The sequence below is a fragment of the Engystomops pustulosus genome, unplaced genomic scaffold (genome assembly GCF_040894005.1).
Source record: "Engystomops pustulosus unplaced genomic scaffold, aEngPut4.maternal MAT_SCAFFOLD_265, whole genome shotgun sequence".
Taxonomy (NCBI): Eukaryota; Metazoa; Chordata; class Amphibia; order Anura; family Leptodactylidae; genus Engystomops; species Engystomops pustulosus.
Window position 1 is genome coordinate 72501 of NW_027285144.1, and position 16776 is coordinate 89276.

The 16776-nt window shown below is 52.8% G+C and overlaps 1 protein-coding gene across 1 annotated transcript in view; it reads left to right on the top strand.

The window, feature by feature from the left end:
* Window positions 1-16500, top strand: part of LOC140110364 (uncharacterized) — a 51681-nt gene extending 35181 nt beyond the window's left edge. Inside the window, exons 6-12 of the mRNA XM_072132194.1 lie at window positions 6820-6898; window positions 6973-7079; window positions 7164-7242; window positions 7331-7407; window positions 7480-7635; window positions 7800-7875; window positions 8956-16500. Coding sequence (XP_071988295.1) covers window positions 6820-6898; window positions 6973-7079; window positions 7164-7242; window positions 7331-7407; window positions 7480-7635; window positions 7800-7875; window positions 8956-10082 — 1701 coding nt within the window. The 3' untranslated portion in view covers window positions 10083-16500. The remainder of the gene's footprint in view (window positions 1-6819; window positions 6899-6972; window positions 7080-7163; window positions 7243-7330; window positions 7408-7479; window positions 7636-7799; window positions 7876-8955) is intronic.
* The last annotated feature ends 276 nt before the right edge of the window (window positions 16501-16776 follow it).

Sequence of the window (16776 nt, forward strand, 5' to 3'; positions counted from 1 at the left end):
CAATGTCCCAGAGAGGCACCAGGTAGATCCACCAGAACGATGTCCCAGGCGTCTGTATCCCCGAGACCACCCAGAGGAGACGCCCAATGTCCCAGAGAGGCACCAGGTAGATCCACCATAGAGATGTCCCAGGCGTCTGTATCCCCGAGACCACCCAGAGGAGACGCCCAATGTCCCAGAGAGGCACCAGGTAGATCCACCAGAGCGATGTCCCAGGCGTCTGTATCCCCGAGACCACCCAGATGAGACGCCCAATGTCCCAGAGAGGCACCAGGTAGATCCACCAGAACGATGTCCCAGGCGTCTGTATCCCCGAGACCACCCAGAGGAGACGCCCAATGTCCCAGAGAGGCACCAGGTAGATCCACCAGAGCGATGTCCCAGGCGTCTGTATCCCCGAGACCACCCAGAGGAGACGCCCAATGTCCCAGAGAGGCACCAGGTAGATCCACCATAGAGATGTCCCAGGCGTCTGTATCCTCGAGACCACCCAGAGGAGACGCCCAATGTCCCAGAGAGGCACCAGGTAGATCCACCAGAGCGATGTCCCAGGCGTCTGTATCCCCGAGACCACCCAGAGGAGACGCCCAATGTCCTAGAGAGGCACCAGGTAGATCCACCAGAGCGATGTCCCAGGCGTCTGTATCCCCGAGACCACCCAGATGAGACGCCCAATGTCCCAGAGAGGCACCAGGTAGATCCACCAGAACGATGTCCCAGGCGTCTGTATCCCCGAGACCACCCAGAGGAGACGCCCAATGTCCCAGAGAGGCACCAGGTAGATCCACCAGAGCGATGTCCCAGGCGTCTGTATCCCCGAGACCACCCAGAGGAGACGCCCAATGTCCCAGAGAGGCACCAGGTAGATCGACCAGAGCGATGTCCCAGGCGTCTGTATCCCCGAGACCACCCAGAGGAGACGCCCAATGTCCCAGAGAGGCACCAGGTAGATCCACCAGAACGATGTCCCAGGCGTCTGTATCCCCGAGACCACCCAGAGGAGACGCCCAATGTCCCAGAGAGGCACCAGGTAGATCCACCAGAACGATGTCCCAGGCGTCTGTATCCCCGAGACCACCCAGAGGAGACGCCCAATGTCCCAGAGAGGCACCAGGTAGATCCACCAGAACGATGTCCCAGGCGTCTGTATCCCCGAGACCACCCAGAGGAGACGCCCAATGTCCCAGAGAGGCACCAGGTAGATCCACCAGAACGATGTCCCAGGCGTCTGTATCCCCGAGACCACCCAGAGGAGACGCCCAATGTCCCAGAGAGGCACCAGGTAGATCCACCAGAACGATGTCCCAGGCGTCTGTATCCCCGAGACCACCCAGAGGAGACGCCCAATGTCCCAGAGAGGCACCAGGTAGATCCACCAGAGCGATGTCCCAGGCGTCTGTATCCCCGAGACCACCCAGAGGAGACGCCCAATGTCCCAGAGTGGCACCAGGTAGATCCACCAGAACGATGTCCCAGGCGTCGGTATCCCCGAGACCACCCAGAGGAGATGCCCAATGTCCCAGAGTGGCACCAGGTAGATCCACCAGAACGATGTCCCAGGCGTCTGTATCCCCGAGACCACCCAGAGGAGACGCCCAATGTCCCAGAGAGGCACCAGGTAGATCCACCAGAACGATGTCCCAGGCGTCTGTATCCCCGAGACCACCCAGAGGAGACGCCCAATGTCCTAGAGAGGCACCAGGTAGATCCACCAGAGCGATGTCCCAGGCGTCTGTATCCCCGAGACCACCCACAGGAGACGCCCAATGTCCCAGAGAGGCACCAGGTAGATCCACCAGAGCGATGTCCCAGGCGTCTGTATCCCCGAGACCACCCAGAGGAGACGCCCAATGTCCTAGAGAGGCACCAGGTAGATCCACCAGAGCGATGTCCCAGGCGTCTGTATCCCCGAGACCACCCAGAGGAGACGCCCAATGTCCCAGAGAGCGCTCTGGTGGATCTACCTGGTCAATGTCCCAGGCGTCTGTATCCCCGAGACCACCCAGAGGAGACGCCCAATGTCCCAGAGAGGCACCAGGTAGATCCACCAGAACGATGTCCCAGGCGTCTGTATCCCCGAGACCACCCAGAGGAGACGCCCAATGTCCCAGAGAGGCACCAGGTAGATCCACCAGAACGATGTCCCAGGCGTCTGTAGCCCCGAGACCACCCAGAGGAGACGCCCAATGTCCCAGAGAGGCACCAGGTAGATCCACCAGAACGATGTCCGAGGCGTCTGTATCCCCGAGACCACCCATAGGTGACGCCCAATGTCCCGGAGAGGCACCAGGTAGATCCACCAGAACGATGTCCCAGGCGTCTGTATCCCCGAGACCACCCAGAGGAGACGCCCAATGTCCCAGAGAGGCACCAGGTAGATCCACCAGAACGATGTCCCAGGCGTCTGTATCCCCGAGACCACCCATAGGTGACGCCCAATGTCCCGGAGAGGCACCAGGTAGATCCACCAGAGCGATGTCCCAGGCGTCTGTATCCCTGAGACCACCCAGAGGAGACGCCCAATGTCCTAGAGAGGCACCAGGTAGATCCACCAGAGCGATGTCCCAGGCTTCTGTATCCCCGAGACCACCCAGAGGAGACGCCCAATGTCCTAGAGAGGCACCAGGTAGATCCACCAGAGCGATGTCCCAGGCGTCTGTATCCCCGAGACCACCCAGAGGAGACGCCCAATGTCCTAGAGAGGCACCAGGTAGATCCACCAGAGCGATGTCCCAGGCTTCTGTATCCCCGAGACCACCCAGAGGAGACGCCCAATGTCCCAGAGAGGCACCAGGTAGATCCACCAGAGCGATGTCCCAGGCTTCTGTATCCCCGAGACCACCCAGAGGAGACGCCCAATGTCCCAGAGAGGCACCAGGTAGATCCACCAGAGCGATGTCCCAGGCGTCTGTATCCCCGAGACCACCCAGAGGAGACGCCCAATGTCCCAGAGAGGCACCAGGTAGATCCACCAGAGAGATGTCCCAGGCGTCTGTATCCCCGAGACCACCCAGAGGAGACGCCCAATGTCCCAGAGAGGCACCAGGTAGATCCACCAGAGCGATGTCCCAGGCTTCTGTATCCCCGAGACCACCCAGAGGAGACGCCCAATGTCCTAGAGAGGCACCAGGTAGATCCACCAGAGCGATGTCCCAGGCGTCTGTATCCCCGAGACCACCCAGAGGAGACGCCCAATGTCCCAGAGAGGCACCAGGTAGATCCACCAGAACGATGTCCCAGGCGTCTGTATCCCCGAGACCACCCAGAGGAGACGCCCAATGTCCCAGAGAGGCACCAGGTAGATCCACCAGAACGATGTCCCAGGCGTCTGTATCCCCGAGACCACCCAGAGGAGACGCCCAATGTCCCAGAGAGGCACCAGGTAGATCGACCAGAGCGATGTCCCAGGCGTCTGTATCCCCGAGACCACCCAGATGAGACGCCCAATGTCCCAGAGAGGCACCAGGTAGATCCACCAGAACGATGTCCCAGGCGTCTGTATCCCCGAGACCACCCAGAGGAGACGCCCAATGTCCCAGAGAGGCACCAGGTAGATCCACCATAGAGATGTCCCAGGCGTCTGTATCCCCGAGACCACCCAGAGGAGACGCCCAATGTCCCAGAGAGGCACCAGGTAGATCCACCAGAGCGATGTCCCAGGCGTCTGTATCCCCGAGACCACCCAGATGAGACGCCCAATGTCCCAGAGAGGCACCAGGTAGATCCACCAGAACGATGTCCCAGGCGTCTGTATCCCCGAGACCACCCAGAGGAGACGCCCAATGTCCCAGAGAGGCACCAGGTAGATCCACCAGAGCGATGTCCCAGGCGTCTGTATCCCCGAGACCACCCAGAGGAGACGCCCAATGTCCCAGAGAGGCACCAGGTAGATCCACCATAGAGATGTCCCAGGCGTCTGTATCCTCGAGACCACCCAGAGGAGACGCCCAATGTCCCAGAGAGGCACCAGGTAGATCCACCAGAGCGATGTCCCAGGCGTCTGTATCCCCGAGACCACCCAGAGGAGACGCCCAATGTCCTAGAGAGGCACCAGGTAGATCCACCAGAGCGATGTCCCAGGCGTCTGTATCCCCGAGACCACCCAGATGAGACGCCCAATGTCCCAGAGAGGCACCAGGTAGATCCACCAGAACGATGTCCCAGGCGTCTGTATCCCCGAGACCACCCAGAGGAGACGCCCAATGTCCCAGAGAGGCACCAGGTAGATCCACCAGAGCGATGTCCCAGGCGTCTGTATCCCCGAGACCACCCAGAGGAGACGCCCAATGTCCCAGAGAGGCACCAGGTAGATCGACCAGAGCGATGTCCCAGGCGTCTGTATCCCCGAGACCACCCAGAGGAGACGCCCAATGTCCCAGAGAGGCACCAGGTAGATCCACCAGAACGATGTCCCAGGCGTCTGTATCCCCGAGACCACCCAGAGGAGACGCCCAATGTCCCAGAGAGGCACCAGGTAGATCCACCAGAACGATGTCCCAGGCGTCTGTATCCCCGAGACCACCCAGAGGAGACGCCCAATGTCCCAGAGAGGCACCAGGTAGATCCACCAGAACGATGTCCCAGGCGTCTGTATCCCCGAGACCACCCAGAGGAGACGCCCAATGTCCCAGAGAGGCACCAGGTAGATCCACCAGAACGATGTCCCAGGCGTCTGTATCCCCGAGACCACCCAGAGGAGACGCCCAATGTCCCAGAGAGGCACCAGGTAGATCCACCAGAACGATGTCCCAGGCGTCTGTATCCCCGAGACCACCCAGAGGAGACGCCCAATGTCCCAGAGAGGCACCAGGTAGATCCACCAGAGCGATGTCCCAGGCGTCTGTATCCCCGAGACCACCCAGAGGAGACGCCCAATGTCCCAGAGTGGCACCAGGTAGATCCACCAGAACGATGTCCCAGGCGTCGGTATCCCCGAGACCACCCAGAGGAGATGCCCAATGTCCCAGAGTGGCACCAGGTAGATCCACCAGAACGATGTCCCAGGCGTCTGTATCCCCGAGACCACCCAGAGGAGACGCCCAATGTCCCAGAGAGGCACCAGGTAGATCCACCAGAACGATGTCCCAGGCGTCTGTATCCCCGAGACCACCCAGAGGAGACGCCCAATGTCCTAGAGAGGCACCAGGTAGATCCACCAGAGCGATGTCCCAGGCGTCTGTATCCCCGAGACCACCCACAGGAGACGCCCAATGTCCCAGAGAGGCACCAGGTAGATCCACCAGAGCGATGTCCCAGGCGTCTGTATCCCCGAGACCACCCAGAGGAGACGCCCAATGTCCTAGAGAGGCACCAGGTAGATCCACCAGAGCGATGTCCCAGGCGTCTGTATCCCCGAGACCACCCAGAGGAGACGCCCAATGTCCCAGAGAGCGCTCTGGTGGATCTACCTGGTCAATGTCCCAGGCGTCTGTATCCCCGAGACCACCCAGAGGAGACGCCCAATGTCCCAGAGAGGCACCAGGTAGATCCACCAGAACGATGTCCCAGGCGTCTGTATCCCCGAGACCACCCAGAGGAGACGCCCAATGTCCCAGAGAGGCACCAGGTAGATCCACCAGAACGATGTCCCAGGCGTCTGTAGCCCCGAGACCACCCAGAGGAGACGCCCAATGTCCCAGAGAGGCACCAGGTAGATCCACCAGAACGATGTCCGAGGCGTCTGTATCCCCGAGACCACCCATAGGTGACGCCCAATGTCCCGGAGAGGCACCAGGTAGATCCACCAGAACGATGTCCCAGGCGTCTGTATCCCCGAGACCACCCAGAGGAGACGCCCAATGTCCCAGAGAGGCACCAGGTAGATCCACCAGAACGATGTCCCAGGCGTCTGTATCCCCGAGACCACCCATAGGTGACGCCCAATGTCCCGGAGAGGCACCAGGTAGATCCACCAGAGCGATGTCCCAGGCGTCTGTATCCCTGAGACCACCCAGAGGAGACGCCCAATGTCCTAGAGAGGCACCAGGTAGATCCACCAGAGCGATGTCCCAGGCTTCTGTATCCCCGAGACCACCCAGAGGAGACGCCCAATGTCCTAGAGAGGCACCAGGTAGATCCACCAGAGCGATGTCCCAGGCGTCTGTATCCCCGAGACCACCCAGAGGAGACGCCCAATGTCCTAGAGAGGCACCAGGTAGATCCACCAGAGCGATGTCCCAGGCTTCTGTATCCCCGAGACCACCCAGAGGAGACGCCCAATGTCCCAGAGAGGCACCAGGTAGATCCACCAGAGCGATGTCCCAGGCGTCTGTATCCCCGAGACCACCCAGAGGAGACGCCCAATGTCCCAGAGAGGCACCAGGTAGATCCACCAGAGCGATGTCCCAGGCGTCTGTATCCCCGAGACCACCCAGAGGAGACGCCCAATGTCCCAGAGAGGCACCAGGTAGATCCACCAGAGAGATGTCCCAGGCGTCTGTATCCCCGAGACCACCCAGAGGAGACGCCCAATGTCCCAGAGAGGCACCAGGTAGATCCACCAGAGCGATGTCCCAGGCTTCTGTATCCCCGAGACCACCCAGAGGAGACGCCCAATGTCCTAGAGAGGCACCAGGTAGATCCACCAGAGCGATGTCCCAGGCGTCTGTATCCCCGAGACCACCCAGAGGAGACGCCCAATGTCCCAGAGAGCGCTCTGGTGGATCTACCTGGTCAATGTCCCAGGCGTCTGTATCCCCGAGACCACCCAGAGGAGACGCCCAATGTCCCAGAGAGGCACCAGGTAGATGGGGCCTGAGAGATGCCAACAAAACGTCTCTGAGCAGAAGATCCTCTTATACTTTCTTCTTCTCTGCTTAGATTGAAGATCTGATGGATATGAAGGTTGAAGTAAAAAAAGAATCGGGAGAGGAGAGAGATTTCTGGGGGGATCGGCAGTGTAAGGCGTCCAGATCCTATAGATACTACTCCCATCATCCGATCACATGCAGATAATCTCTGTGTCTTCTACAGATGGACTCTTGAAGACCAAACCTCCGGAGATGAATCCTGTGTCTGGATGTCCTGGTCCTGCTTATTCCCGGGACCACCAAGATGAGTATCACACCGAGGATAATCGGGTAGATGGAGTTAAAGTCGCCCCAGGATACGACCATAAAGCCACTGACCCGATGGTCGCGTTATATTGTTTCTTCTTTCTTTAGGCCCAGAATCTTGTTGACATTAAGGTTGAAGTCCTTGAGGAATCAGAAGAGGAGACAGATTTAAGGCCTGAGCTGCAGTGTAAGACGGGGGTCGCTATGTCAGACATGGGGTCATCCAGACGTCTGATCATACAGAGCCATTCACTCAGTCACTGTGTCTCCTACAGATGAGCGCATTGGAAGGACCCCCCCGCGTCCGTACCTCAATCGTGTGCCCCCCCTGGCCGGCCCCGAGGCTAATCAGGTAGATGCTCTGGCCGCGATCTTCTCAGGACAGCGCGGAGCCAAAGGTCATTGTGCGCTTGTGTCTCTCTAGGCAGAAAACCTGATTGACATTAAGGTTGAGGTTATCGATGAATCAGAAGAGGAGATTGATGTAAAGACTGAGCTGCAGTGTAAGAGGGGGGCTGGGGGCTCCACAGACGGATCCAGGAGGAGAAGTCACATGGGGTGTCCCAAGCGCAGCCCACAGGTACCACATCTGTATGGGGGGGGGGAGTCTGTCCTGTAGATTGGGGGGGGGGGGGGGAACTGTCTTGTGCTCATAGATTGGGGGGGGGACTGTCCTGTGCTCATAGATTGGGGGGGGCTCTGTATCTCCTGTATTATATTGAATCCTGGCATATGACAAATCAGGGAGAAGATACGACTACTATTAAAGCTGAAGAGGAGGGGATGAGGGGCGAGAACATTCCAGGAGGTGACACCACAGGTACAAAAACTTTATTCCATTGCTTCTTTCATTTGGCAAATCCCACTTTTCCCCTGGAATCTGGTTGGGGCTTTGTTTTTATGGGATGAGTTTAATAATTTTTGGTACATAGAATGATTTCATTTGACCTCTTGGCTCCTCCAATACGTCTTTTTACTGACTTTCGTAAACAGTTTAAAGGGGTTGTCCGAGACTTTCCAAAAGAACAAAGGTGGCCGGGAGGGGGCTTCTTAAAACAATAAACATGTACTTACCTCCCATTTTGTCTTCTTTCTATTCCCATAATTATTTTTTACGTTTGCTCATTTTTAAAAATGTTAGAAGGTTTATAGTTTTAGCAGCAAGTTCTCAAATGGCGCGCACTGCCACCTCCACCGCATCTGCCGTCTCCTCCGCACACGGAGCGCACTGCCACCTCCTCCGCACACGGAGCGCACTGCCACCTCCTCCACATCTGCCGCCTCCTCCGCACACGGAGCGCACTGCCGCCTCCTCCGCACACGGAGCGCACTGCCGCCTCCTCCGCACACGGAGCGCACTGCCGCCTCCTCCGCACACGGAGCGCACTGCCGCCTCCTCCGCACACGGAGCGCACTGCCGCCTCCTCCGCACACGGAGCGCACTGCCGCCTCCTCCGCACACGGAGCGCACTGCCGCCTCCTCCGCACACGGAGCGCACTGCCGCCTCCTCCGCACACGGAGCGCACTGCCGCCTCCTCCGCACACGGAGCGCACTGCCGCCTCCTCCGCACACGGAGCGCACTGCCGCCTCCTCCGCATCTGCCGCCTCCTCCGCACACGGAGCGCACTGCCGCCCCCTCCGCACACGGAGCGCACTGCCGGCCCCTCTGGCGTCCAACTACGTCCACTCCCCTGAGCTGGGTTTCGTCTCTCAGATCTGTTTTCCGGATCTCTCAGCCCTCATCTTGTAGACTTTAGTTAGCATTGATCCTTCTGGATGTCACTTCTGGGTTTGGGGGCTATTGTCCATGTCTGATCAGTGAACACAAAGGGAAAGTTATAAACTTGTCTAATTTCATGTTGGAAAATAAAACTCAATCCATTTTCTAATCTTTGCAGGAAATTTTACTAAGAATTCTGAGCGACGCTTCAGGTCCTGTGGAAATCTCAAAGTTGAAGAAACTGCGGAGGAGTCTACAGGCGATGACGACGTCCATGTGCGTCCTGGACCTCACGACTCCCCTGTGTCATGTAACCCTCATGAGCATAGGGCACCTTCTGACCAATCACAGGAAGGCCAGAAAGGGGTTAAAAAGTTTCAGTGCGGGGAATGTGGAAGACAATTTTCCAAAAGTTCAGGTCTTTTTACACACAAAAGAATTCACACGGGGGAGAGGCCATTTTCCTGTTCAGAATGTGGGAAATCTTTTTCCTTGAAATCGGATCTCGTTAAGCATGAGAGAATTCACACAGGGGAGAGGCCATACTCCTGCTCAGAGTGTGGCAAGTGTTTTACCCTCAAGTCGAACCTGGTGACACATGAGAGAATTCACACAGGAGAGAAGCCATATTCCTGTTTTCAGTGTGGGAAATGTTTTGCCCGGAGAACGGTTCTTGTAAAACATCAGCAAATTCACACCGGAGAGAAGCCCTATCCCTGCTCAGAATGTGGAAGGTGTTTTACTGACCGATCAAATCTTGTTAAACATGAAAAAATCCACACAAGAGAGAAGCCGTATTCATGTACTGAATGTGGGAAATGTTTCTTCACTGAAGTGAAACTTCAGGATCATCAGAGAAGCCACACCTGGGAGAAGTCCTATCTATGTCCAGATTGCGGGAAATGTTTTATTACTAAAACCAGGCTCAAGCATCATCAGCGAATTCACACGGGAGAGAAGCCATTTGCATGTTCATTGTGCGGGAAGTGCTTTACCGAAAAATCCACTCTTGTTATACATGAAAGAATTCACACAGGAGAGAGACCCTACTCGTGTGCGCTGTGCGGGAAGTCCTTCACCGATAAGTCCAGCCTTGTGAAGCACGAGAGAAGTCACACAGGGGAGAAGCCGTATTCATGTTCTGATTGTGGGAAATCTTTTACAAATAAATCAAATCTTATTACACATGAGAGAATTCACACAGGAGAGAAGCCATATCCATGTCTAGAATGCGGGAAAGGTTTTATAACTAAAACCAAACTCCGGGAGCATCAGAGAACTCACACAGGGGCGAAAGCATTGTGATCATTTATACCTGAGAAACTCCAGACAAAAGAATCGCTCTTCTCATCGGGACATTGGCAATGCCATAAGAACTAGTTTTATTTCAAAGATTTTAGTGTTTTTTTTTTATACCAGTAAATAACCCTAGCGACCAGGAAATCCCACAGATGGGAGTTTTATTATATAGAACGTATCTTATAGGATCGTCTCTTCTAGAAAGAAACGATGGAACCCGGGAAAAGTTTGTGACCCCTCATCTATGGTGCATTATGTAGGGCGGTATTATAGGAGATGACAGGTCCCTGGCCCGGGCCGCCGGTCGTCTACTTCTGAATTACAGATGAAATTTGGCAAATTTTGTTTGCAAATATACAATAATAATTAGAGTAAAATCGAATTGTCCTTGTCCATAGTGGTGGACGGACATGGGGTCCAGATGATAAGGACATTCTGCTCTCTGTCTAAAGTTACTGATCGGAGCCTGAACTCTCCTTGTCAATGGTTTTGTAGCCCAAGTCATGAATATGGGGTCAGTAAGGTTGGGACTCGGACTGATGTTGGGGGTAGGTGTCTAACCCTCAGCGTTCTCGTGTAGATCCTTGAAAGTCTAATTTTAGATGCTTAAAGGGATATTCTGTAATTCTGATGAGAAATGAAACATTCAGGGTTATCACACCTGGGACATTAACTCTTTACCCTAAAGTGTGCAGGGTGTATTTACAGAAGACACCAAAAAATATCCTAGCAACAAAGGGAGCAAAGAAGTATTGCCTCTGCCATTCATGCTGGAGCTGTGTGTGGGGGAAGGGGGGCACGATTACCAAATCTGCCTCCAGCTTATACATAAGGAGTCCTCCAGGTGCCATATTCTGTAGCTGGTGTGGGTTCATGACTGTTCTCCACCATCTTTTCTAAATTGGTTGTTGCCACTTTATGTTGTGTATATTGCTGACCCTTTCGCATAGGTTCCTAACTACAACCCTCCAGTCTCTACTTTCTCAGCCTCCTAGATTTCTTCACATATATATAGTTTTAGTAGCAAGTTCGCAAATTGCGCACACGGCACCCACTGCTGCCTCCGCCGCACACGTGGCACCCACTGCTGCCTCCGCCGCACACGTGGCACCCACTGCTGCCTCCGCCGCACACGTGGCACCCACTGCTGCCTCCGCCGCACACGTGGCACCCTGCTGCCGCCTCCGCCGCATACGTGGCGCTCTGCTGCCGCCTCTATACACGGCGCCCACTGCCGCCGCCTCCGCACACGGCACCCGCCGCCGCCTCCTCCGCACACGGCACCCGCCGCCGCCTCCTCCGCACACGGCACCCACCGCCGCCTCCTCCGCACACGGCACCCACCGCCGCCTCCTCCGCACACGGCACCCACCGCCACCTCCTCCTCCGCACACGGCACCCACCGCCACCTCCTCCTCCGCACACGGCACCCTAACCCACCGTCAGTCTCCTAGATGTCTTCACATATCCTCCAATGAGATAGAAACAACATATTCTAGGCCATGAAGTTGTGACTGAAGAATATAGGAAACTTAGAAAGAAGGAATTGAGAATTTTGATCTCCTACTTCTGGTGAAATGCAAGTCTGACATTTTGGAATACCCACTTAAGGGAACCTGACAGTCAAATTAACCCCACAAAATGAAATATATTTTCAGAAACCATTAGAAAGCATTGCCCCATATCCCACTACATTGTCCCTCTCCATGCCTGTAAGCTTAAACATTCAGTTCCTAAAGTTGAACACAAAAGACCTCAGGTGGCCCCATCAGTGTCTTCCCTGAGGTGAGATCCAGCTTATTCCTGAATCTCCTGCACAGTCATTGCCTCCCAGTCCATGATAATCTGCTCCATTACGCGGGGCGACTCTGCAGCAGGGAGAGGGGCAGAGATCCAGCTTATTCCTGAGTCTCCTGCAAAGTCATTGCCTCCCAGTCCTTGATAATCTGCTCCATTACGCGGGGCGACTCTGCAGCGGGTGAGAGGGGCAGAGGTCCAGCTTATTCCTGAGTCTCCTGCACAGTCATTGCCTCCCAGTCCATGATAATCTGCTCCATTACGCGGGGCGACTCTGCAGCAGGTGAGAGGGGCAGAGATCCAGCTTATTCCTGAGTCTCCTGCACAGTCATTGCCTCCCAGTCCATGATAATCTGCTCCATTACGCGGGGCGACTCTGCAGCAGGTGAGAGGGGCAGAGGTCCAGCTTATTCCTGAGTCTCCTGCACAGTCATTGCCTCCCAGTCCTTGATAATCTGCTCCATTATGCGGGGCGACTCTGCAGCGGGGAGAGGGGCAGAGATCCAGCTTATTCCTGAGTCTCCTGCACAGTCATGGCCTCCCAGTCCTTGATAATCTGCTCCATTACGCGGGGCGACTCTGCAGCGGGGAGAGATTCAGCTGCCAGGATTGTGGGCTGAGGGAAGATTACAGGGTGCAGCCCTCTGTCCTCTGTACTTGCCTCTTGTACTTGTAGCTGCTGCCTTATCTGTGTCTCCTATAACTACTAATAAAATACTTCACTGTACACGGAGGAATATGGAGGGGGAAAGTCTTATCCCGTCACTTCCTCAGTTTGGGGGCTGAGTATAATAACCATTGATGTACACTCACCGGCCACTTTATTAGGTCCACCTGTCCAACTGCTCGTTAACACTTAATTTCTAATCAGCCAATCACATGGCGGCAGTGCATTTAGGCATGTAGACATGGTCAAGACAATCTCCTGCAGTTCTCCCGAGCATCAGTATGGGGAAGAAAGGTGATTTGATGCCTTTGAACGTGGCATGGTTGTTGGTGCCAGAAGGGCTGGTCTGAGTATTTCAGAAACTGCTGATCTACTGGGATTTTCACGCACAACCATCTCTAGGGTTTACAGAGAATGGTCCGAAAAAGAGAAAACATCCAGTGAGCGGCAGTTCTGTGGGCGGAAATGCCTTGTTGATGCCAGAGGTCACAGGAGAATGGGCAGACTGGTTCGAGCTGATAGAAAGGCAACAGTGACTCAAATCGCCACCCGTTACAACCAAGGTAGGCAGAAGAGCATCTCTGAACGCACAGTACGTCGAACTTTGAGGCAGATGAGCTACAGCAGCAGAAGACCACACCGGGTGCCACTCCTTTCAGCTAAGAACAGGAAACTGAGGCTACAATTTGCACAAGCTCATCGAAATTGGACAGTAGAAGATTGGAAAAACGTTGCCTGGTCTGATGAGTCTCGATTTCTGCTGCGACATTCGGATGGTAGGGTCAGAATTTGGCGTCAACAACATGAAAGCATGGATCCATCCTGCCTTGTATCAGCGGCTCAGGCTGGTGGTGGTGGTGTCATGGATCCATCCTGCCTTGTATCAGCGGGTCAGGCTGGTGGTGCTTGTGTCATGGATCCATCCTGCCTTGTATCAACGGTTCAGGCTGGTGGTGGTGGTGTCATGGATCCATCCTGCCTTGTATCAGCGGCTCAGGCTGGTGGTGCTGGTGTCATGGATCCATCCTGCCTTGTATCAGCGGGTCAGGCTGGTGGTGCTTGTGTCATGGATCCATCCTGCCTTGTATCAGCGGGTCAGGCTGGTGGTGGTGGTGTCATGGATCCATCCTGCCTTGTATCAGCGGCTCAGGCTGGTGGTGGTGGTGTCATGGATCCATCCTGCCTTGTATCAGCGGGTCAGGCTGGTGGTGGTGGTGTCATGGTGTGGGGAATATTTTCCTACCTGAGTATTGTTGCTGACCATGTCCATCCCTTTATAAGCACAATGTCCCCTGTAACATCTGATGGCTACTTTCAGCAGGATAATGCGCCATGTCATAAAGCTGGAATCATCTCAGACTGGTTTCTTGAACATGACAATGAGGTCACTGGACACAAATGGCCTCCACAGTCACCAGATCTCAATCCAATAGAGCATCTTTGGGATGTGGTGGAACGGGAGATTCGCATCATGGATGTGCAGCCGACAAATCTGCGGCAACTGTGTGATGCCATCATGTCAATATGGACCAGAATCTCTGAGGAGCTTCCAGCACCTTGTTGTATCTATGCCACGAAGAATTGAGGCAGTTCTGAAGGCAAAAGGGGGTCCAACCCGTTACTAGCATGGTGTACCTAATAAAGTGGCTGGTGAGTGTATGTGATACACATGATAAGAGCTGGAGGAATCATTGTGAGCGGCTGAAGATCAGTCAGAGGTTTCCTTTCATTCCTATGATGGATCCACCTGAGTTCTATTTTTGAACCAGGTTTTCATAAATTATTGTAATCCGTGGGGGTAATTTATTATAAATTTGTAAAGTTAGCCACGCAAGAATTTTACAGTTTGCGCCAGTTTTACATCTTTGACCCCATAACGCTCCTTGATGTGTATATGTCATGGAGCGTTAAGAAAACTTGAAGGCTGAGCCCTCTTCATACAGACATAGGGTTTGCTGCATATTGCAACAAACACCCATCGCTAATCCCTGTTCGCACTGATTGTAGGTGTTAACCCTACAAAAGACTTACGACTGTCATTGCTGTAGATCTCGTACATTGTAATAAATGATGTGGAAAATTCATACAAAATGCTATACTGTATTATAGTAGGATCAAAGTACCCTGCGGGGTTTGAAAAAATTGTAAAAAAAAAATTAAACAATAATAAAACCGAAAAATTTTAATGGCCCCTCCTTCCCTAGAACTGATATAAAAATAAACTAGTAAAAAACATGAACGTGTTAGGTATCGGGGTGTCCCAAAATGTCTATCAAAATATAATAACAGTTATTCCTGGCGTTGAACCCGATATCAGAAAATAGCGGCCAAACGCCCAAAATGCCACTTTTTTTGCCATTTTGTTAAATTAAAAATTTTTATTTAATAAGTATTCAAAAGGTTTTACTTTCCTCAAAATGGTAGCAATGAAAATGTCATCCCGTGCTGAAAAAAATGACACCTCATACGGCTCTGCACACGAAGTACGAAGAAGTTATTAGCGTCAGGAAATGGAAAACCCTAAAGCCTGTAAAAATCTCAGCCAAAGAATATAAAGTACAGGAGTGAAAAGTAAAAACCAAGCACACAATAAAATGGTGCAATTTTTTTTTACTGACTTGAATGTACATGGAATGGGAGGGAGCAGAAAATAAATGAAATAAGGATGCACCCTTAAGGGGTTAAAATAACATGTAGACGTATGAAAAAGTCACAATTTTGGTGCAAGTTGTAGTTAAACGTCACAAATAAACTCCTGTCCTCATTAGGCATAAGAAAAACTTTAGGTAGAAGAGTTTGTGGCTTTTGAGCGATTTGATAGTAAGTCACACAATCCCCGCAGTCTCATCTCCTGATAATAAACCCTAAGACCTAATAAGTCCTAGACCTGGAGAATCCGAAAAAAGACGAAAATGTCCTGAAGACAAGACCCCGAGGTGTTCTCTTTTCTCCCATCACCTTCTATTTCTAGTCTTTGCAGATCGTCCTGAGAAGATCCATTCACGGATTAGTAAGAAGACACAGAATGGAGTCCTGGACCCTTCGAGGCCATCACATAACCCTGGGATATTAACCCTTTAAAGTCCTGGCCCTTTTTTGTTTTTTCATTTCCATTTTTCACTCCCCACCTTCAAAACTTTATAACTTTGTTATTTTCCCATGTACAGAGCTGTGCGGGGGCTTGTTTTCTGTGTGACACATCGCACTTCATAGTGACGGTAATGAATATTCCTGAAGTGTACTGGGAAGCGGGAAAAAATTCCAAATGCATTGAAATTGGTGAAAAGACTTGCACCATTTTCTTGTGGGCTTAGATTTTATGGCTGTCACTGTGCGTCCCAAATGACATGTCTACTTTATTCTTTGGGTCGGTGCAATCACGGGGATAACACATTATCCAGGTTTTATAATGTTTTCACACATTTACAAAAATTAAAACCTCCTGTACAAATTTTTTTTTAGATTTCTGGCGCTAATAACTTTTTCATACTTTGGTATGGGTGGTGTCATTTTTTTGCGACTTTTGATGAAATTTTCAATACTTCTATTTTTAGGACTCAACGACCTTTTGATCATTTTTTATAGACATTTTTTAAATTTTTGCGATATGCAGCATAGACTTACGGGCTATGGAGAGGGCTCAGCCCGTGATCCCTCTCCATACACCCGCATACAACAACGTCACGGGTTGTTAAAGGGTTAACGAAAATACCATTTTAAAAAAGTAAAAAAACAGGCGCTCTGGACACGCCTCTGGAGCTCTGGACACGCCTCTGGAGCTCTGGACATGCCTCCTGCTTCATGTAATCGGCGACATCTCGGGATTACATCAAGAGGAGCGGAGGGGAAGATCTGGACATGTTTTTTTTACCTTTTTTAATTGGTAGATTTCCTTTAATGTAGTGGATGATGTATGTAAAGTTTTTGTACAATATCTTTTATTAAACTCTATTTAGCTTCTCTGCTTCTTGGTGTCATTCTGTGGTGGGAAATGACTTTGTATCTGGTAAATAATGGGGAATGTTGTCTCCAGGTAATTGGGGATTTGCTTGGGATGATGTATCAGCAACAAATAGGAATGATATCCCCCATGGATCCCACCAATGAGGACTTCCTGGGGGTAAGGCTACATCACATGGTGAGACGACAATCCCAATAACTACATCAGTGCCCCCCAGTGCAGAGCGCAGCGGCGCATGTGCAGAAGAAAAGCTTTACATTAACATAAAGAGTCTC